The sequence below is a fragment of the Carassius auratus genome, unplaced genomic scaffold (genome assembly GCF_003368295.1).
Source record: "Carassius auratus strain Wakin unplaced genomic scaffold, ASM336829v1 scaf_tig00033886, whole genome shotgun sequence".
Lineage (NCBI taxonomy): Eukaryota > Metazoa > Chordata > Actinopteri > Cypriniformes > Cyprinidae > Carassius > Carassius auratus.
The window spans coordinates 34,691-56,906 of NW_020526110.1; the positions used below are offsets into that span (position 1 = coordinate 34,691).

Genomic DNA, 22,216 nt, shown 5'->3' on the forward strand with positions numbered 1-22,216 from the left:
TCCCTGACCATCTCCACATAGAGCCAACCCACACGCACTGCTTGTTTTATCCATCAGCTTTTAACCTTAAGGGATCTGGTTGTAGTAGCCATCCTTTGTTTGGTGGCTGTTGGCCCAGATTGAAGGAAAATAATGATTTAGACTCAGGTCATGGAATAATATCATTCGGTTTATGCCTGCATTCCCCAATCATTCGTCTCCACTGAGCAGCAGTCTCAAACTCTACCCCCACAACAAGCCCTGCAGCTTTTTACCGAATAAGAATACCATATAAGCCCCTTTCACACTGCCATTCCGGCAAATACAGGGGTAAAGTGTTCCTGTAATTGTTCCCTGGTCGCTAGATTTGGCACTTTCACACTGCCAGTGATGACCCGGTATATGTGCGTGCTTTCACACACAACCCTTGAAGATCCCGTAACGACACGTGACATCAGGGCATGACGTGTAATGTACGAGTCGACAATGCTTGGCACGTTATACTTTAACTGAAGCAAGCAAACGATCTCTGCGTCAGCGCGGAACTAACTGATCTCTGCTTCATTACAGTTTGGACATATGTTTTCGTCGCGAATGTTGATCTTCCTTCAAAACAGCCGGTAAAAAAGTCGCGCGATAACGCGCGTCATCACTTCGACACAGCATTAGATCTGGCTTTTGTTCACACAGCGCTCGTTCCGGATCGATTACCGCAATGTTACTATGTCCCCGACCCGGGTTCGATTCGGTAATCAATTCCGGGACGTGGTTGCTTTCACACAGAAGGCGACCAGGCAATGTTACGGGAATATTGCGGGTCCGACGTGCAGTGTGAAAGGGGCTATAGACTGCATTACAGTGTATATATATTATATATAAAGCATGATACAAGAGCATTTATGTAACTTTTATGCAAGTGTTGTTTTGTTATCTTTTTTATTTTATTTTCTATTATAATTTTTTTTTCACAGTTTTAGCAGCGTTAACCATGCCAGACCATCAGAGGGAATTTGGACCGATTTACACAATGCATTTTGAGGAATTTCAGGCAATTGGCTACTGAAGAAAGATTGAAAGTGAGTGAGCGAGACAGGGAGGAGGGGGAGGTGATTATGGGAAGCCTGGGGACTCCTTCTGTCTGGTACCCATGAGAGAACGGGTTAAGAACACTTAGCCCAGGGGGGAGTTTTGAAGGGGGGGGGGGGGGGGGAAATAGGCCTTCCTCCCTCTTCTCTTGAGTCAGGTCCCTTATGGATAATATGGACTTCTGAGAGTATTTGCAGGGTCATTGTGTTTGACACTGGTTTGCCTGAAGGACTTGCGCTCTGTTGCTGGCCTGGTGCCATGTCCTGTGAAAAAGACCCCAGCAGTGGATCTGTCAAATGCATCTGTCTTGTGTGTGTGTGTGTGTGTGTGTGTGTATGCACATATGTGTATATATGTATATCTTTAAAAAATATTTCTAATAACATTTCTAGTAAGTAGTAATTTATTTATTTGTATTATTTTCAAATACTACTGATTACTTATATTGCTATACATATTTATTTTTAAAAGCAAATAATATGTGCGTGCGTGTGTGTATGTATGCATGTTTTTGTGTGTGTACTACCTCTCATTCCATCCTGATGATCCGACGGTACCTACTCGCATCACAGCTTTTCTAACAGACATTTCTTGCTGGATGAAGGACCATCACCTTCAACTCAACCTTTCCAAGACAGAACTGATTGTGGTTCCAGCAAACTCATCGTTTCATCACAACTTCACCATCAAGTTGGATACATCAACCATAACTCCTTCAAAAACAGCCAGAAATCTTGGAGTTATGATTGATGATCAGCTGACTTTCTCAGACCACACTGCTAAAAAAATTTCGGTCCTGCAGATTTACTTCATTCAACATCAAGAAGATCAAGCCCTTTCTTTCGGAACATGCTGCACAACTCCTTGTTCAAGCTCTTGTTTTGTCCAGGCTGGACTATTGCAATGCCTTCTTGGCAGGTCTTCCAACCAGTTGTATAAAACCTTTATAATTAATCCAGAACGCGGCAGCAAGATTAATTTTTAATGAGCCGAAAATAATACACGTCACACCTGTTTATCAATTTGCACTGGCTTCCAATAACTGCTCACATAAAATTCAAGGCATTGATGTTTGCCTACAAAACCACCGCTGACTCTGCAACCATTTATCTAAATTTATTACTTCAGACTTATGTGCCCTCTAGAAGCTTGCGTTCTGCAAGTGAACGTCGCTTGATTGTGCCATCCCAAAGAAGCACAAAGTCACTTTTACGGACTTTTAAATTAAATGTTCCCTCCCGGTGGAATGACCTGCTCAACTCAATCCGAGCAGCTGAGTCCTTAGCCATCTTCAAGAATCGGCTTAAAACACAACTCTTCCATCTTTATCGGGCCCTCTAACTTTAGTACTCACTATTCTACACTATTCTATTCTTCAAAAAAATAAAAATAAATCTAACTACCTTTCTAATCTTTTTGTATTCTATTTTTTTCATACAATTATAAATGAATAAAAAACTCTTAACACTAGCTTGCTTCTGTTCTGTTTTCTTTTTATTTACTATTTTACTTAAAAGTCCTTGCTACATGTACTGCGTTTAAGCTAACTGAGACTTTTTATAGCACTTATATATCATTGCTCTTTTGTTGTTTCTGATTGCTTCTATTGTCCTCATTTGTAAGTCGCTTTGGATAAAAGTGTCTGCTAAATTACTAAATGTAAATGTGTGTGTGTGTGTATATATATATATATATATATATATATATATATATATATATATATATATATGTGTGTGTGTGTGTGTGTGTGTGTGTGTGTGTGTGTGTGTGTGTGTGTGTTATAAATATACTGTATAATACACACACTATATATGTATATGTATGTCTTATATTAAATTCATTTAATGGGTAGTAGTTTATTTTTCTTATTTTCAAACATTACTGATATTATTACTAATATTAATAACAACGTTAATAGCAGTCAATAATTTATGTTTGTTTTTTTATATCAAAATATTGATGTTGACAAGCATATAAATTGCCCATCATTGTCATTACAATTAAAGTACCTGAAATGAGGAAACACATTTCCCAGTGCCACAGGGCATAATTGTGACCCAATTCCTGAGGTATGAGATCTAGGCTGTTTATACAGACTGATTGACTAAAGCAGCAAATTCCACTTTGTTAGATCTTTTGAAGAGCCTGTGTGCGAATGCTGACCTAAAAGGTTGGTTAATAGTATCTTCCTGTACATTTATATCCATTCTGTACTGCGATTAAAAATAAAATTCATGGGTATTTTGTCATTCTCGTCCCATGAGTGCATTGCCTGTTTTTGTGTTTCATTTAGGGATGCAACGGTTGACCGGCCATAAATCGGAACCGGCTGGTTTTTGCTTAAAATATGCGATCGGCTGTTGGCATGTTTTTGGTCTTTTTTTCGGCTGATTTTTCCGGAAGTGCACCCGGATGCATTACATACACATTACAATGCATACATTGTAATCATTCGCTGTCATGACATTTGTGTGGAAGTATTTCAAAATCTGTGCGCAAGACATGGGCAGCCGTTAAGCACTGGAAAGCGAACAGCTGTTGGTGTGCTGGCGCACAACTAAAAGCCCCTTTCCTGCGCTCACTGAAACTGCGCACATGTACTGTAGCCTACCTGTCCGACCCCTCCACAAGTGGAGACAGTGAAGGGATGTTCAACTCAACTTCTCGCGTGTTGGATGAGAAACGAAACCGACTAAACTGTGAAAAAACTGAAATGCTTTTTTACATTGATTTTTTCATGAATTTTTTTTTTTTTACCTTAAAATTACATAAAAATTAACTTCTGTGACACACTGAAAAAGTGTTTCATTCATCCAAATAACAAAATTTAGGTTTAATGATTCACATCTATATTTTTTTTAACTTGAGCCAATAGTTATTTATTTTTCAATGGCTCAAGTAAAAAAATATAGATGTGAATCATTATCCGATTTATTTTTTTATTTTTTTATTGGACGAATGAAACACTTTGCGTCTTTGTTTTATTTGCACCAACATTATTTGATTTTAACATTTTGGAATAATTAATTTATATAGCATAATTTTATTTAGTCTCACTGGTAAAGACCCTTTTTTTAAAACAAATTTAAAAACTAAAACAGATACTGAAAGCTGATTAAGAAACATCTTATTGAATGTGTGTTGATTGTGTTGTTTGGATTGTAGAACTATGCAATTGTTGCCTTTAAATATCACATGGTTACAGTTAACGTTTTCATTAGAGGCCAGTTCTCTGTAGTTTCAACCCAATTCAAATACAAAAGCTAAATGCTGATGTTTTTACCTTCTATGGTTGTATTGAATGTAGGCTTCTTACTGTGCAGTTACTGCCGTTCATTCCAGAGGGTTACGGTTATTGTTCTCAATAGCCAAAAGCCAGTTTGACCTATTAAATACCAAATAAACATATTGTTTATGCATACATTCCTTCTTTCTTGTTTGTTGCTTAAAAAAAAAAAATCGGAAATCGGTATCTGAATCGGCCAGTTTGCCTGTAAAAAAAAATCGGTATCGGAATCAGCCATGAAAAATCATGATCGGTGCATCCCTAGTCTCATTGCTTTCTGTTTGCAACATATGCAGCATTTCTGAACCATAATGTATTCTGGAGTTTAATGTAGGCAGAACAAATAGAGGCAAAAGGATGAGTTTACTATTCTGAAGCCTTGATTTGTATTCTTCTGTTCTTTGGAGAACATTCAGCAAAGCCCTCTTTTGCTTTAAAGGAGGGCAGCTCTCTGTTTTTTGCCGCTGATTACAAGTGGACAACCAATCGCAGCCTAGTGTCCTGCACATAGAAGAAGCAGGTTTTGTGTTTTTGTTTGATGTGTTAAGTGACTGTAGGTCTGTTTGCTGACTGGGGGAGGTTTTATTTTAGATATTTAGATAATTCTGTGTGGCTTACATTTGACAAAGAGAAGAGTAAATGAAGCTTAGGTCTGCAGCAGCCTGTCAGTTTAAACTGAAATGACCTTTCCTCTGCCCTGTTAATTGTTCTTACGCAACATTTTTTTTGCTTCTCCAAGGAAGAAAACACATTGACTTTAATATGTGTAATTTATCACAAACACTCTGAATGCCTCTGTAAATTCGTTTAACATTTTGATTAATCTCAGCTTGTTCTATCTTTCATGTCAAAGCGTCAATTATTTCCTCTAACTGGGGAAATGTGGTACATCATTTATGAGGAGTTATGGAAAGCCAAGCAGGCAGCTGTCTTTAACACTTATGAATCTTGCGCACACATACATGGCCTTTTAGACTCTATAATCACTAATCATTCATGACCAATAATGTCAAACCTGATTCATTAGAATCTTCATAATGTTTTACGACCTTTCATTGATTCCCAAGCAGGAAAGATGAGATTCACGATATGCGGTTTCAAGATTCAGCTGTTCCTTTTTCACACGCAGATGATTTTCAATTCAATTCAATTCAATTCTGTATGAATGGAGATATATCAAGGGAATAGATGCCCTTGATGCTGGGGTTGTATCCTTTATCAGAGTCTCCTGCTCTTTCTCTCTGAGAGTGAATGGGCTGTTACTTGGTGTTTCTTGGGTCGTGGGTTTATTGACAGGTACGAGCAATGGATATACCCCTGTGGAGGGTAAAGGTCATCCTGTTTATGTTTTTTAAGCAGGGCTAATGTGTTTTTGTAGTCTCTGCTCGTAGGAGACAAAGGCCCAATCCCAATTATATTTTATACCCTTTCCCCTGCCCCTCCGCTTACTCCTTGTCCCTAACTCTCTGCTTACCCCTTCCCCTTGTCCCTTAAGTGATAAGGGAAAGGGGTGAAAATATTCCCCTGAGAATTTGGAAACCACTTCCTCACACGATGTCATACGTCGTCTGGCTCCTACAATACACACACCTGTACAGGTGCTCTGGTGTGCATTTCAGCCTTTAATTACCATTTTATGATAATGCGCTGCTGACTGATGCACATACACACATAAACACACATCAGATATTGCGCAGCTCACACATCCAGGAGAAAATAAACTTGTCAGCACTACCCTACGACTTTTATTAAAAGCAGTATAAATACTCAATGGCTACATTTATATTTTCCAGCAACTAGAGGATGAAATTGCTGTTTTTAAAGTAAACTCACTCTAAAAAGAGAAACGCAAGCATGCGCATAAATGCAACTTTCATCTCTCTCTCTTTCTATCTCTCTCTCTCAAATTGGCAATATTTGAAAAAAGAGTTTAGCAATTTATTAGGGGTACTAGCCCTTTTCAATATCTATGGTGGTTATCACCCTGATCAAAACATGAAAATATGTTTTGGCACTATCGTGCATTCTGTAATTATATGACGGTAGCAAATTTTAGCGATTTTTTTTTGCAAACATGTCTTTGAGTAACATTATTGTAAATATGAACTCATGACTGAATGTAAACATAAAACAAATTATTACTTTTTTCTCAAAAAAAAATCTTACATTTATGTGTCTTTTTGTTCGCTCAGACAGCCATGTTCCCGCTGAAGCTGATTTATGCTGAGATAATTCATATCCCTTCATTTGAAGGGCTATCTGGCCCCTCCCATTACCCCTACCCCTCCATCCAAAAGAGAATCGAGACACCCCTACCCCTTCATGTGAACGCGCGAAACAGAGGGGAAGGGGAAGGGGAAGGGGAAGGGCAAGGGCTAAGGGGTAGAATTGGGATTGGGTTTGTCCCTTTGTGTCTGTAGTTATACACAGTAAATGTACTTTACGCAAATACTCTGATGCAAATACTTGGCTAAGCTTGTGCTCCTGCAGTACATACTTAGCATGTTTTCTTGCTTTACTGTGGTGGTAACAAACCTCCATACTTTAGCAGTTGATAGTTACCTTCAGGTAACTAACTATATACATGTTGATAGTTAACAGACTTTAATTTCATCAGGATTTCAAACAGTTCAAGTTAATTATCATTATGAAGAAAATTAACCATTGTAAAAGACCACAATAGCGGCCAACAATCATGCATGCTTGCATTCTGATACGTTTTTTAAATGAAACCATATTATATAAATTGCTATTGTTATAGTGCTATTATTTTCACCTGTGCTGTAGACTCTTTTTACTGGGTTTGTACTGGCCTTTTATTTATTTTTCTTTTTTTTTGGAAAATTATGCTCTTTGTTGTTTGTGGTAATACAGTTTTGCATTAGGAATATAAATGCCCATGGAAATCAGGTGGCTTTATTAGACCTCACTAAGTGCACTCAGTTGTCAACAATAAAGTACAGTTATGATGACCTGTTATTGTATATCACAGTGGAATCATGTTGCAATGTATGGTTCCTCTATCCCTTAATATAACCTTACAATGTGTTTTATAAAACCGTAATCCTACTAACAAGCTATCTCTCCCACACACTTTCTCTCTCTCTCTCTCTCTCTCTCTCTCTGTGTGTGCAACATCGTACAAATATGAGATGCAAATGAAGGGGGTTGGGAAATAAATACTGAATTTGGGCTCTGGCACTAAATGCCTGTCTTATCTGGTTCAAAAGGGAAATGATGGGCCAAGCCCCACTGCCCTCCACCAGCATGTCTCCACGGCAACACCAAGGCAGCTGAAAAATGGCACCCAGACATAGATGCCCCTTCATTAAATATCAACACAGCAGCTGACAGCAGAGATAATTACCAATAACACTGTATTATGTTGAAAGCAAATAAAATACTCATGGGACTGGCTGTCATGCCTCAGGTAAGAAAACATACTGACCCAAAGAACAAGTATACTGCATATGAATAACGCTGGCTTTTGCATACCTCACAAGCTGCTTACAAATTGAGAGTAATAGGGCACGATTTATGGCTATATGCTTTAATACATTGATATAATACAGTGTTATATCATGAATATTTTAGATCAGGCTGGTAATGCCCATTTTCCCCATAATTTTGGTTTTGATTATATATGTTTTTTTGTGTGTTATTTGAAATAACAGTGGCCATTATGAGCAGTTCGTTGTAGTGAAAATGGCTGCCAGCATTTTCCAGCTTTTCAGTGTGATCAGAGGTAACTGACATCCGGGCTTTTCATTGGTTTTGGAGAGGAGAGTAACAAATGAGTTCTCTTGTGTGTGAAGACATTTCTGATGATTATCTGTCTTCTATTCTATTGGAGGAATCTGTCCTCTTCTCTTTGGCTCGTCGGCTCTCATTTTGAAGAGTATTTTAGCTCAACCACCCATCTTACTCCTGAGATGGCAGTATCTTTCTCCTTTAGTTTTTCTGTGCTTTTCCTTAGCCTTTTTCAGGATTACATCAACCACTACATGCCATTACCCCAAATTACAGTGGCAGAAACGAAGCCTTTCAGAGGGAAATGTCACTGTAGCTCTGGATTGTAGATACTGTGAAACGTGACATTTTCAGGGAATGCAGATCCTAGAGAAGAACTCATGTGAAAGAATCTGCATTTCCTCTAGTGCATATTGAATCCTTGTGCTTAATAAATGTGTGTGTGTGTGTGTTATGTATCATTAGTGGCATCATTACTCCTAAAGACAACATCTCCAGTCGTGCAAAAAAAAAAAAAAAACAGGACCTTGTATCTTGAGTTTTTGTTCTGTAGGACATAGATTAAATTATGCAGAGGTTTATGATCTTATATTTGTATTATATAATATTATTTCTTTATATAAAACTTTATGAATTTTAAAGTTTGTGTATATATGTGTGTATATATAACTATAATAAATAAATAAATAAATAAATAAATATATATATATATATATATATATATTAGGGGTGTAACGGTTCACAAAATTCACGGTTCGGTTCGATACGATACACTGATGTCACGGTTCGGTTCGGTTCGGTTCGATACGTTTTAGATACAGCAAAATGTAAAAACATCTCAACTTTTCAGAATGCCGCAAGCGCACCGCGGGTCATGTGACAAGAACCAACCAATCAGCTTCATCCTTTCCCGTAACAAGGTTGAGAGCTCAGCCAAGATGAAGGAACAGCTGATCATAGTTGTATATGGATTGCAATTTTGAAATAAATTTAGTAGCAGAGCTACTGCAAGCGATTTTTAGAGCAGGAAATCCATTTATCCTTCGCTGAAATTTCCGCGTCTCATGGAGAGAGCACGTCATTGTTGCTTAGCAAAGACAGACGCCTCATGAGCGAGCCCGAGCGCTTCTGCCCGAGCGCTCTCTTGCCATCACCATTATAGCTTAAAGGGAATCCAAAGTGCACCCAAACACCAGACCTGTTGGTTATTGGAGGATCTTCTCATTTCTAGTCTGTTAAACGCATTGGCTATTTTGCAACGAGCCTTCAGCGCGTACTGAGTGAGCGAGCGCCTGCTGAGTAGCCTAACATAAACATATAAGATGGTGTTTTTTTCTTCTTCGGGAGTGTCAGGGGCGTTGCCTGTTACGTTGTTTGGGTTATTGGGCTACCTTGTTGAACGCATATCATTATATTTCTATCTCTCTCTTTTTTTTTTTTTCCAAATATAATTAATTACTCCAACGAACCGTTCGGTATACATAATGCGTACCGCGTACCGAACCGAAAGCGTCGTACCGAACGGTTCAATACGAATACGCGTATCGTTACACCCCTAATATATATATATATATATATATATATATATATATATATATATATAAAATAAAAAGAAATTCATACTTTTATTCAGCAAGGAGAGGTACAATACACTGATCAAGCGACAGTAAAGACATTTATAATGTTATAAAATAAGCCATTGGATGAATACATTAGATTGTAAAATAGAATTTCTCTTTTGGTTGGAAGTCGTGGCCATGCTTAGAGAGTTTGACTCCTTACTCTAGGGTTGTGGGTTTGAATCTCGGGCCGGCAATATCCTGACTTAGGTGCCCTTGAGCAAGGTTCCGAAGCCCCAACTGCTCCCCGGGCACCGCGGCATGAATGCCTGCCCACTGCTCCCGCAGTGTGTGTGTGTGTGTGTTCACTGCTCTGTGTGTGTGCACTTTGGATGGGTTAAATGCAGAGCATGGATTCTGAGTGTGGGTCACCATACTTGGCTGAATTTTTTTGTTTGTCTGAATTTTGAATTGTAATACTATTTCAATTTTTTTCTGCTTTTTGTGTTTTTGATCAAATAAATACAGCCTTGGTAAGCAGACTTACAGAAAAAAAGCTGAAAAAAAAAAAAAACATTACCCTTCTAGCCAACCCTAAACATCATATATATTTATACATCTTTATCAATTGGAGTATTAATTGTAATGACAGCTGTTCTTTTATTAGTGTACGTAAAGTCAAATCAATTCTAGATTGTAGAAATTACTTTTTCTAGAAACCATGAACCCTTAATGGCTTAACACATCAGCTGTAGTTAACACGATCATTGAATACCTTTACTGCTGTTTTCTTCTTCTTTTTTAGATTGTCCCTCAATCCTTGAGCGTCATACCTATAATTGAAATAATGAAGAAAAAAATTATGAAATACTTTTAATGCCAGAGATCAAAAAGAACTGGCAAATTTAAATTAGCTGAGTATGAAATAGCTTTCTCTGGATTGTGAAAGCAAATGCTTAAACAGTATCCCGAAGCTTTTCAAAAGCGGAATAACAATTTCAGTAGAATGGGGCACAGCAATGCTTGTCATTTTAAGAGGTGATCAGCTTGATGTTTCACTTTTTTGCTGCACTAAATCGAGGTAGGTGAGGAGAAAATTATCTCATCGCTGACAGACGGGCTGATAGAACATTGCTTTTAACAGGGACTAAGATTGCATATGGTTATCTTTTCATTTCTCATCTCTCATTCTCAGGAAGAAAGGCTTTGCTGGTATGGGGAAGTCTGTTTAATCTACCACTCAGCATTTGAAAAAAATCTCATCCTACCAGGAAAGTTGCTTAAATAAACAGTTCACACACCCTCAGGCCATCCAAGATGTAGATGAGTTTGTTTCTTCAACAGAATAGATTTGGAGAAATTTAGCATTAAATCTGACTCTTACCAATTGATCCTCTGCATTACATCGCTCGGCAGTGAATCCTCTACAGTAAATGGGTGCTATCAGAATAAGAGTCCAAACAGCTAAAAAAATAATAATAATAATCCACAAGTAATCTACACGATTCCAATCCATCAACTGATATATTGTATAGTGAAAAGCTACATGGTTTAGTCCTCTGTCTATAATATTGCTTTCTTCAGTGAAAATGTTTTGTCTCGTCTGAATCAGTAGAGAAATATGTACAGAACATGCACTGTTTACAAATGAAAACAGTCCAAAAACGTTACGAAACAAATATGTCTGTGTGTTTGGATGTGAGGGGCCAAAAGAGGAAGCGTTATTGTGGATTATTGACTTGTATTTTGGCCCGAAACAACATTTTCAAGTTCAAATATCTTAATGATGGATTTGTTTTCTTACAAACACACAGCTTTTTGCTTCAAATAATGTTAATTGATGGACTGGAGTTGTGTGGATTACTTGTGGATTATTGTGAAGTTTTTAATCAGCTGTTTGGATTCATTCTGACAGCACCCATTCACTGCAGAAGATACATTGGTGAGCAAGTGATGTAATGCCACATTTTCTTTAAATCTTTTACAATGAAGAAACAAACTCATCTACATCTTAAATGACCTGAGGATACATTTTCAGCAAATTTTCATTTTTGATTGAACTATCCCACTAAAATGCTCAAGCTAGTGCTGCATTTAACAGTTTTTTTTTTTTTTTAAGTTGGCTGTATAGCATGAAGTTTTATGTTTGTGTTTTTAATGCATTTTGTATTTAAACTGGCAAAAGCATTTATGTATCTTTTATAAGGATTTTAGTGTAAGCACAATGTGTTTCAGAACTTAAGATTGTATGTTTTCTTGCTCTGAGAAAGACCAACAGATGGTCCGATCTGGAATTCCTGTCTTGTTGCACCTGGTCTGAGTCCAGAAGTCCCTGCTGATTTCACTCCTACTCCTGTCCTAGCTAGGCACGTCACACACCCACAATCAGACATGACCACACACACTTGTACCACAATCAAAACGTTACGTTATTCTTACACCGGGCTCGATATGACCATCTGTACATCTGATCCAATCTTTACAATCACTGATTATATCATCATTAACATAATCTATACATGTGGAGTTGAAGGTTCAAGGGATAAAACAGATTTGGATGTTCGAGATTTTAATCTTGTGCAGTTTAATTGTGTTTGGACTTCCTGATAACTTGTAATCACTGTAAGAAATGACAAATAATAACACGTCAAGCTTTTTGTTTCACACAGTGTATACATGTTAATTCTTCTACCCAGTGGTTGTAACAGGCAGACTGGCACCCAGACACCAGCGGGGAGGCAGACAGACTGAGAGACATGGAGAAATAGAGGGAGAGAACGCTAATAGTAGCAGATAAAAGCTGCAAAAGGAAGGAGCAAGCCATTTAATTTCTTTTTGAGTTTCTCTGCAATTTTGAATAATCGATTAATTTGACCAAAAGTACTGTACAATGTAAGTCTAATATTATAGCTGTGGGTGGGTTTGATTGCAGTTTTGTGTGAGTTTGACAATTGGAGGTTGTAATATATGGTTGCTAGAGGCTGGTGAGTCAGCAACTGTCCGGGATGGAAGTTTGGCCTGCACAACAGGGTCTCTTTAGGTCAGCCCGAGGGAGATGGGCCCTGTTTTTTTTTCTTCCCTCTTTATTGATTTTCTCCGTCACCACTGCATGACGGATGCTCGGTCTGCACCGTCTGGAAGCTCCCTTTGGATCTGCAGGGAAAGATTAGCCTCAACATTGCCCTCAGATGACAGACGAAAAGAGAGAGAGAGAGACTGAGAGAGAGACTGAGAGAGATTGATTAGCTCTAATTATGTACTCTATTGCAAGAATGTGCTCATCTTTTGGTCACTTTTAAGATGAAGTTTGATGTTAGAATGAACATCTTCCTTTGAGTGTTTTTTCATGCATAACATGATGGAATCAAAAAATCTTTTTTTCTTTTTCATGTGTGTTTTGTGTTTGCATATTTTTTCATTTTCATTAGATTTTTTTTCTGATCAAGGTTAAGCAAATTCTTTGAAACAAAATAAAGGTGATTAAAAAAAAGGTGTAGAAACAATTTTCTCTAAGAAATTGCTACAGTAGTACATTTTACTGTAAATAAATGACAAGTAGCATTAAATTAGCAAGACTGAAATAGTATTCTCTTGTAAAGAATGCTCTAATAATATTTTTTTAGAAAAATCATTTTAGCATTGTTGCAATTATTTTTTTCTTCAGTTTGACCTTTAACTGAAAGGTGGTTGATTGTTTTGTTTTGTTTTTTGTAAAAAAAAAATTTAGTTATACATAATTCATCTGTAATTATATATATATAATCTTTCATCAAAATGTAGACTTTTCTGCTGATGCAAACAAAGCAGGAGAAATATATATATAAATTTTTCACAAAACTATCAAATCCTCAATGGGTAATATTAAGTCTTGTTCTGCTTTATTTCCCACTGAATGTTCATCTACCACTTAACTACTCCTTGTCCTAGCTAGGCATCTCACACACCCACAATCAGGCACGATCACACACACTTGCTCCATATACCACAATCAAAACATTATGTCAATCTTAAACTGGATTGATATAATGTCAGCACTTCTGATACAGGCATTATCATTTCCATTCGGTCTGTCTTCGGAGGCTATATTTCTGTGGAGGGCACTATGTGGCAAATGCCAGTTTTGTTCTTGTTGAGAGGCCAATTGGTCAGAAAGTTGCCTGCATCCCCTCACATGTGATTGACAGGTTGAGAGCTCTCACCCTGTAATGGTCTCCTCCCCAAAGCATGCTGGATTTAATGGCTTCTCTAACGACACTTCTTTTGTCCACTCATGTGCCTCTGATACGTTTACACATGAGCACATCTCTGACCAAACCACCGCCATCCGTCTCTGTGTAGTGGAGGGAAAAACTTTAGTGGACCATTGCAATTATGACTTGATAAGAATCTCTGTCCCTGGTGCTGATTTGACTAATAAGGATGTTTTCATTAAGATTTCATAATTCAGCACGTTTACTATCTCGCCCACAGCCATAACCTCACCCCTCCATTCTGTCGTGTTCTCCATTATAGAGGAGATTAAGTACCTTTGCCCCCTTGAGGATTTTCATTAAAAATCTATACAGATAAGGTTTGTTTTGAAAAGAGTGTTGCGGTGAGACAGAAACTGAGAAATGTGCTTCTGTGCTGGGGTTTTTGTTCACAGTAGTCTGTGTGATAAAGTTTTAATATTACAGGCTGGGAACTTTATAAAGGATGAAGTATAAAAACAAATACAAAGGAATTAATAAATGAATTGAAAAAAAAGCATTTTTTAAATTAAAAAAAATTTATTAAATAAAGAACACATAGTTTTTGGAAGCAGATCATTTCATTCTGTTGGCCAAATGTCTCTTTCTGTCTCTTTACGTATATCAGAGCTTGGAAAAATAGAACTGTTTGAGGGGTCTTAGGTATGGACTGTTAAAAATAATGAATGCTGTCAATAAAAAAATTATCATGTTTTCTTAAATAATAAACAAAACCATGGTCTGATAATTTGGACATATTTGAGCCAACCTGTCCTCAAACCAATACGCTCGTACAGGTCGTTTGTCCAAATCCCTGAAATACGACCCGTCAGAGCGTATACTACAATTGCGCCCCTATCGGCAAAAGGTTGTTTTCAAATTAATGTTTTGTACTCTTTTATTTGCAGTCTGATTTGTGTTTCGTGTAGCTCAGTTGGTAGATTATTGAGTTATATCTTGATATGTAATCATGTTATCAAGGGTTTAATCACAGGGAACGGATGTGCACGAAAATGTATATGCTCAATAAATCACAATTTAGCATGATTTCTGTGAGGGTTAGGTTTAGGGGTGGGGTTAGGTGTGGTCATTCGAACGAATAAGCCACCTAGTAAAATATGTAGGAAATACTGTTAGATCAGTGTAAAAAGCCCATATGTTGCATTCAAATAAACGTGCGTTTTGATTGGTAATGACGTTATACATAATTTCATGACGCAATTCGATACTGTTGTTATTTTTACGCCCGCTAGAGGGCGCTTAACTTTAAAACGTCATAATAAATGCTTGCACAATAGACCTATAGACGGTTTCAACAGCATCAACATAAACAAACGTTAATGCGCGTGAGCGCTTTTGTGGACCTAACTTAACTTCCGGTAGACTCCAAATAGAATCAATAACAACAGTCAAGTCCCTCTAGAGTAGATATTTTTTGATAACAAACAAAATATGTTTGCTGCGTGGATCAGGCGGACTTAATGAAAATGCAATTCATTATTTGCCAGCAGGAGATGTTTTAAAGCATAGACATAAAGCGCGAGAAATAGAGGTTTCCCCAGTAACAGCTGTAAACGAAGCAGAGCTGGTACGCTCATACGCTGCTTTATCAGGCATATAACATGCAAGCCAGAAATACAGCGATATAAAAACAACTGTGCCTCGTTTTGATATTTAAACATAAATGTAAGGAAGTATTATTATTATTAAACGTGCAGTACGTTACGTAATGTTACGTTACTCGTGTTTATTTAACGAAGCCTTTTTGAAAATCGATCAGTTTTAAAATTGTGGCGATCTCTCCAAAAATAAATAAATGTATGGTAAACACATCCCGCAGCACAACCACCTGAGCCCAACTTCAGTTTACTCATCACCTTGGCTTTAACTGCGTTTGTAGAAGGCACTGCAGCCAGACCGATATAACACAGACCAGAAATTAACTTAGGTCCAGACGCGTGCGCCCGATGAAACCGTCTATATGGTCGTTTTTTGTTGGAAGACACTGACAGGCTCATTTGAGCTTATTGCGTGTTAAAATGTCTTTAACATATAAGGTTAAATGGCTGTAATCCACAAAAATATTAAGCAGCAACACAGATAATAAGAAATGTTTCTTGAGTACCAAATCAGGATCACGTGACACTAGAGACTGGAGTTATGGCACAGGAATAAATTTCACTTTGAAATATGTTAAAATGGAACATAGTTGTTTTGCTTACACTTTACAATAAGGTTCTATTTGTTAACATTAGTTAACATGACCTTACATCTAAAGCATTTATACATTTTAGTTCATGCATTAAAAACAGTTAACAAATGTAATCTTATTGTAAAGTGTTACTGTTATTTCAAATTGTAATAATATATATATATATATATATATATATATATATATATATATATATATATATATATATATATATATATATATATATATATATATAATTTATTTTTTAAATTACAGCCCTAATGTATCATCTTCCACTTTCCTCTCTGTGTGATCCAACATCATATCAGCGTGGGAAGGTGACTCTTATTAAGTATTCAAAGCTTAAGATGATTGTGTAGGGTAACATCTGGCAGTAATGTTAGAGGTGTCTTCAGTAAAAACAACACTCTGTTTAATTAATAATTGATCAGTTCAGTACTCTCTCTAGGTACTTTAATGGTAAGGCAGAATCTCAGGGATGCGGTTACCACTCCAAGTCAGATAGAAGTAGGGAGATAAGGTGTCGGGGAACTATTTGAGGGCCCTCTCTTTCAGAAACACGCCATGCACTGTGGAGTAATAATGCATCTGCTAAAGTGGCAGCACAAGGCTTCCATGTCAGTATGTAGCTCACAATAACACCCATGTGCTACTAGTGGAAGCACTGGGCTCTGTTCAGCAGCCTGGAAATTGTTATTTGTGTTTTCAAGCAGGTGATATAGTTTGCATACTTGCAATGTTGAGAAATGCAGTTCGGTGTGTGCAGGAAGTCACAGATGCTGGTGAAATATTCCCTTTATATACACCAGGCTTGACACAGAGCTGCAGTATGTTCTATGCAGTTATAATTGCTGTTATTAAAAAGTATAATAATCTGATTTGAAGATTATGTCACTTTACATGTAGTACATATAATGTACAAGTATGTATGTGTCTGATAGATAGTGTGTATTTAATACATAATGGAATACATAAATATTTGGTACATAACTTATTTTGTTCTTGTATGTTATATATATGTTATATATACACACACACACACACACACACACATACTGTATATCTGTGTGTAAGTAAATGTTTTATATTATTATATAATAAAACAATAGAATTATTATTATAAAATATTATGATAAAAAAGTAGAGCTGCCCTCAACTAAAGATATCTCTGATCGACTAATAGTCATTCATTTTAAGCATGCTACTATTCCGCTTCCACACTCTGCACAAACGTGTAATGATGCTGAAATGTTTCAGATGATAGACAAATGAAATGAATGTTTGCATGTCCTTACCAATGTATTAATTACCACACAGACCAGCTGTTATGGTTTTTCTGGCTGTTATTTTTTTCCAGCAAGTAAGCGACTAATACAACGACTATTAGGGGGCAGCCCTATTAGAAAATTATTGCTATTCAAATGATTTATATTACATGTATATTGAATTGTAAATGTCATGAATGCTAAGTGGACTAGCAATGCAGAGTCGGTCTAAATTTGAATAGAAGATCTGGGAAGATCTGTTTTGATAAATGTCTGTGAGTTTCTGTTGTTGTGATTTTTTTATCGTTGGTAGGGAACTCCTTGACCCTCTTTGGCATGGTCCAGTTATCTACAGAGGCTGAACATTAAGCTCTCTTTATTTTTCCTATACGGTTTAGCCAATTATTAATGGATTGAAAGTCTCTTCAGCAGTGGGTAGCCAAGTACATATAACTGCCAGTTTTTGACACATGGATGATACACCACCCTCTTCTGCTGGACCAAACTCTTTCCCGCTATCCATCCAGTCATCTTTCATTTATCTGTTTCGTTCAGCTTTGTAATGAGCTATACAATATAAATAATTTCTCTGACTGCACAGAAGTAGTGGATTTTTGTTTTGGTGTTCACCAGCTGCATCAGGGTCCCATGTGTTTCCAATATGTTCCGCCGTCAGTCAGTTTGCTCCATTCTTAACCATGTGTTTATTACAATGTGAAGTGTATCACAGCTGGGCACCAGCACCAGCCCTAGCCCTGATGAGAAAATCTACTTTGCAACCCTGCAGTCTGCTCAGGCTCCCTTAGTCCAGTGAAAAAAACAGGTCAGGATGTCTTTACCCGGTCAGTTAAAACACATGCTACATCCACTAATGCTGATCGCTGAGGTGGAGCATAGACTGGATTGTTTTGTCAACATTTAGCTGGAGTATATATCGACCCAATGGTGGCCCAAGTGAAGCACTGATAAATCAATGATGCCATAAGTGCTGAGGTCCTTTTCTGGCTGCCTGATATAAATGATGTCCAGTGTTGGATTTGAGGAAATTTCCATTAGTTATGTGAATTTTTGCACCCCTCTGAGCCACACCAGCATAGCTTGATGATTAATGACCTGGGGACTGCAGGGAACAGGAGTAAACTCATTTCCATAAGTGTGGATGCTGTAGATTATCTACTCTGAATTACAATGACCAATGGGGATCTTGGCATGCAATCACTAAAACTACATTTTTAGTCAACTTGATATCAAAATTGCTGTTTTCAAAGTTTCTCCCCGTGATCTTTCATCTTCCACCTCTGACATAAAGAGACCATTTTTCTTAATTCTGGATTTTTTTTCTCTGATTATGACTAAGATGTGCAACAAAAATACTGAACATTAGTGCATACAGTATATGCTTCAGCGAGAGAAATGATCTCACTGATGATCTTACCAGATCTTTGGCTTTAAATGCACAGCCTTTTTATGTGTTTTGCTGCCCACACTCTGCCATGTGTCATCTCATCTCATTTTGTGTCATCTGGCCTGAAGTTAACTGCACTCCTTCAGTGGTCAATCTCAGGAAACTCGCAGAACTTGTATATTTGGGTTTGTTTCATTTCAAGAAGTCCTAACCCTATTTTTTCCTCTCTTATAGCACGAGAAGAGAACGTAGCCACTTTCCGTGGTTCTGAGTACTTCTGCTACGACTTGTCTCAGAATCCCATCCAGAGCAGCAGTGATGAGATCACATTGTCCTTCAAGACCTGGCAAAGAAATGGCCTTATCCTTCACACCGGCAAGTCAGCAGACTATGTCAACCTGGCCCTGAAAGATGGGGCCGTTTCATTGGTCATCAATTTGGGTTCCGGAGCTTTCGAGGCCATTGTCGAGCCTGTCAACGGCAAATTCAACGACAACAACTGGCATGACGTGAAGGTCACACGCAACCTCAGACAGGTAATGCTAAAGCTGCTGAAATTTCATGTTTTATGATCTAATTCATTTTCAGTTATTTTAGGTTCTTTGAGATGCTAAGGCAACTATGTTTTCTTCTGAGTTCTTCTACGCTGCCTCATTTTTACCTCCTCAGGCATTTACCTCTGTCTGAAGGAGTGCGATGGCTTCAAGAAGCTGTCTCTCTCACCCCTCTAGATGTTCACCTCTCTTTTCCAAACAGTCTGTCTTATCAGGGCAGTGGGAGAGGCTCCAACCAACCTCAACCGTTCCATTTACCCACAGCCAATCTTTGTTGAACTGTTAAATCTCTCCGCTGCTGCATTTTAAAATATGTAAATATTTAGGTGGTTTTGCACCTCAGAAGTGAAAGGAAGGATGTCGCTTTTTGCGCAGGCGTCTGTGGAGGCGTTGAGTGCCCACAAGCACAAGCTATTTCAGCTCTGATCCACTAGGACTGTGACTTATTTCTTCACTTTGTTTAACAGCTGTTTTACTATCATGCCAAGAACATGCATTAGAATTACCCTAAGCAATTGCCCAGGGAAAGTCAAAAACCAAATGAATCACAACAAAGAGGCAACCAGAGAGAGGTCAGCGTTCACTGACCTAGCTGAAAACCCACGTTATGAAGTATGAAGATTTTGCCAACAAGAGACATGACTTTACAAATGCCACAGGCTCTTTGGAGAATCCGCGGTTTCTTTTTCTTTTCCTCCTTTTCTTACTCTCACTCATATGCTTTGCTTGGATGACATTTATTCAGACCCAGACTAACCACTCATGAACCATTGACAATTGTCTTTAATTTACTAACCGGAACCTAAATTAATGTGCTACTCATCATGACTTCATTTGAGTTTTTCATTTTATTAACAACCCTTTTGTTCTTTGTTTAATTTCCTTTCTTCACCCTTTTCTCAAAGCATTCAGGTATTGGACACGCTATGGTAAACAAACTACATTGTCTGGTAGATATCATCCTTATTGACCTTTTTTGGGTTTACCGTGTGTTTCCCAGGCCCTCTTTCTTTCTTTCTCTTTTTTTGGGGTTTCATGGCCTCATAAAAAAAAAAAAAACAGACTGGGGTTTGTATTTCGGGGATTTATTCCTTTATTTCAAATGTCCTCATCCCATTTTTCACCACAGCTTTACTGACATTCTCTCTCTTTCTTTCTTTTTTTCTTTCAACTTCCATTTTGGCCCTTTTTTAGTTTTAGGAAAAAAACTTTTAAGACCCCCCCCCCCCCCCCCTTTTTTTTAAATCAAATACTGTCAAAAACTGGCAGAAGCTTTCCAAAACAAAAAAGTGACGAAAACAACTGTATGAAAATAAAATAATAATAATATATTAAAAAAGACTTTAGCACTGGAGCTCTGACAGTTGATTCCATTTGTTTGCATGCGCATGCCATGCCAACCCATTCATGCCGGATCAGCCCTTATGTTACTAACACCAAAACTCTTGTCTGAGCAACCCGCCATCTGCTAAGTATCCTGTCCTGTCTGTACTGTGGTGTAGGTCATGACTTCCTGTGTCCTCCCTCATTAGCCTTCATACTGTAGCTTTTGCTTTGGTCTACTTGTGTGCTGTTTCCTCTTGCATGATGTCTTGGCTTGAAGAAGATGCATGATTCCATGTTTCCAGTGGTTGTATGTCACTATTAACTTTTTTTTTAGACCATCTGACCTCATTAATGCTCATTCGTGGTAGTATTAGCTCATTTTGGATGCATGCGTTTGTATGTAAACTAACCCATTGTGCACAGAATTTGAACTAAAAATAAGCGATTTGTCTATAGTTTGTTACATAACACTAACCCCCTCAAACTAATGTCCAAAACCGGAAAACCATTTCTAACACCATCAAAGATAAAGAAAATATGCCGGCAAATATTTTCTTTACCTGTCCTTTGTAAGTCTATGAATACTAGACAAGAACGGCCTACCAAAAGTCTCGAAGTGCAGGTCTTTGGTACACAATCAAAGGCCGTCAGCAAACCAGCAAGATCGAAGCTAACCTATTCCTGGTCGAACAGCCATCACAGCCATGGTGTTGGTAAATAAATTTTCCCCTCTCCTTTTGTCGTTCCTTTTAATCAGGTGACAATATCTGTGGATGGCATCTTGACCACAACAGGCTATACACAGGAGGATTACACAATGCTGGGATCAGATGATTTCTTCTACGTCGGAGGAAGTCCAAGCACAGCAGACTTACCTGGGTCGCCTGTCAGCAACAACTTCATGGGTTGCCTGAAAGAGGTAGGTAGTGGACGAACCTCGCTATTTCGACAACATGCATCATATCACCATGTCCTTGTCTGGACTGAGAGGGAACAAGTTTGAATAGACCGCCCAAGCCAAAAAATAGATTCAGTACAGCTTATCTTGTAAAAAATGATAGAGTAGACATCATAACCTGTGGTGTGTTTCTCTAATGAAATTCGCTGGAGTTATAGGCTTTTGCCCAGATGCAAAATCATTTCAGGCCTATTTAATTAGACTTTTCAATTGTGGCGAATCATTTGATTAAGGTTCCACAGGCCAGAGAAGAAGCTTGTGTGATTGGATGAGATGAGACTTTGCATAATGATATGCATCATTCTCAAAAAGGGAACACCAAAGAGATTCTGGTGAACAGCTGGACACGGAGACATCTGTAAATGTGAAATTAAAATGTAAAAAAAAATGCTTGTTTATATAATGCTTATAAGGAAATTATGTTTTATTTGTTTTATTGTTATTTATCTATTGTAATTTGTAATTTAGTTATAATAAACTAAAAACCTAATTTAAGGATGGTAAAATTGACTGTGGTTAATGTAATATAAATGAAGTTATAATTTTGAAAAACCTTTTCATGAAAATTTTGTCACACTACAAGCCATCTTAGTCCTAAAAAGTAAAA

General features: G+C 37.6%; 1 protein-coding gene across 9 annotated transcripts in view; it reads left to right on the forward strand.

The window, feature by feature from the left end:
• The window catches only part of LOC113081349 (neurexin-3a-like), a 93,050-nt gene that overhangs the window by 32,829 nt on the left and 38,005 nt on the right, over window positions 1-22,216 (forward strand). For all 9 annotated transcript variants that reach the window (XM_026253455.1, XM_026253447.1, XM_026253448.1 and 6 more), the window contains 2 exons: window positions 19,006-19,307; window positions 21,409-21,570. In XM_026253455.1, the coding sequence (XP_026109240.1) occupies window positions 19,006-19,307; window positions 21,409-21,570 (464 nt within the window). The remainder of the gene's footprint in view (window positions 1-19,005; window positions 19,308-21,408; window positions 21,571-22,216) is intronic.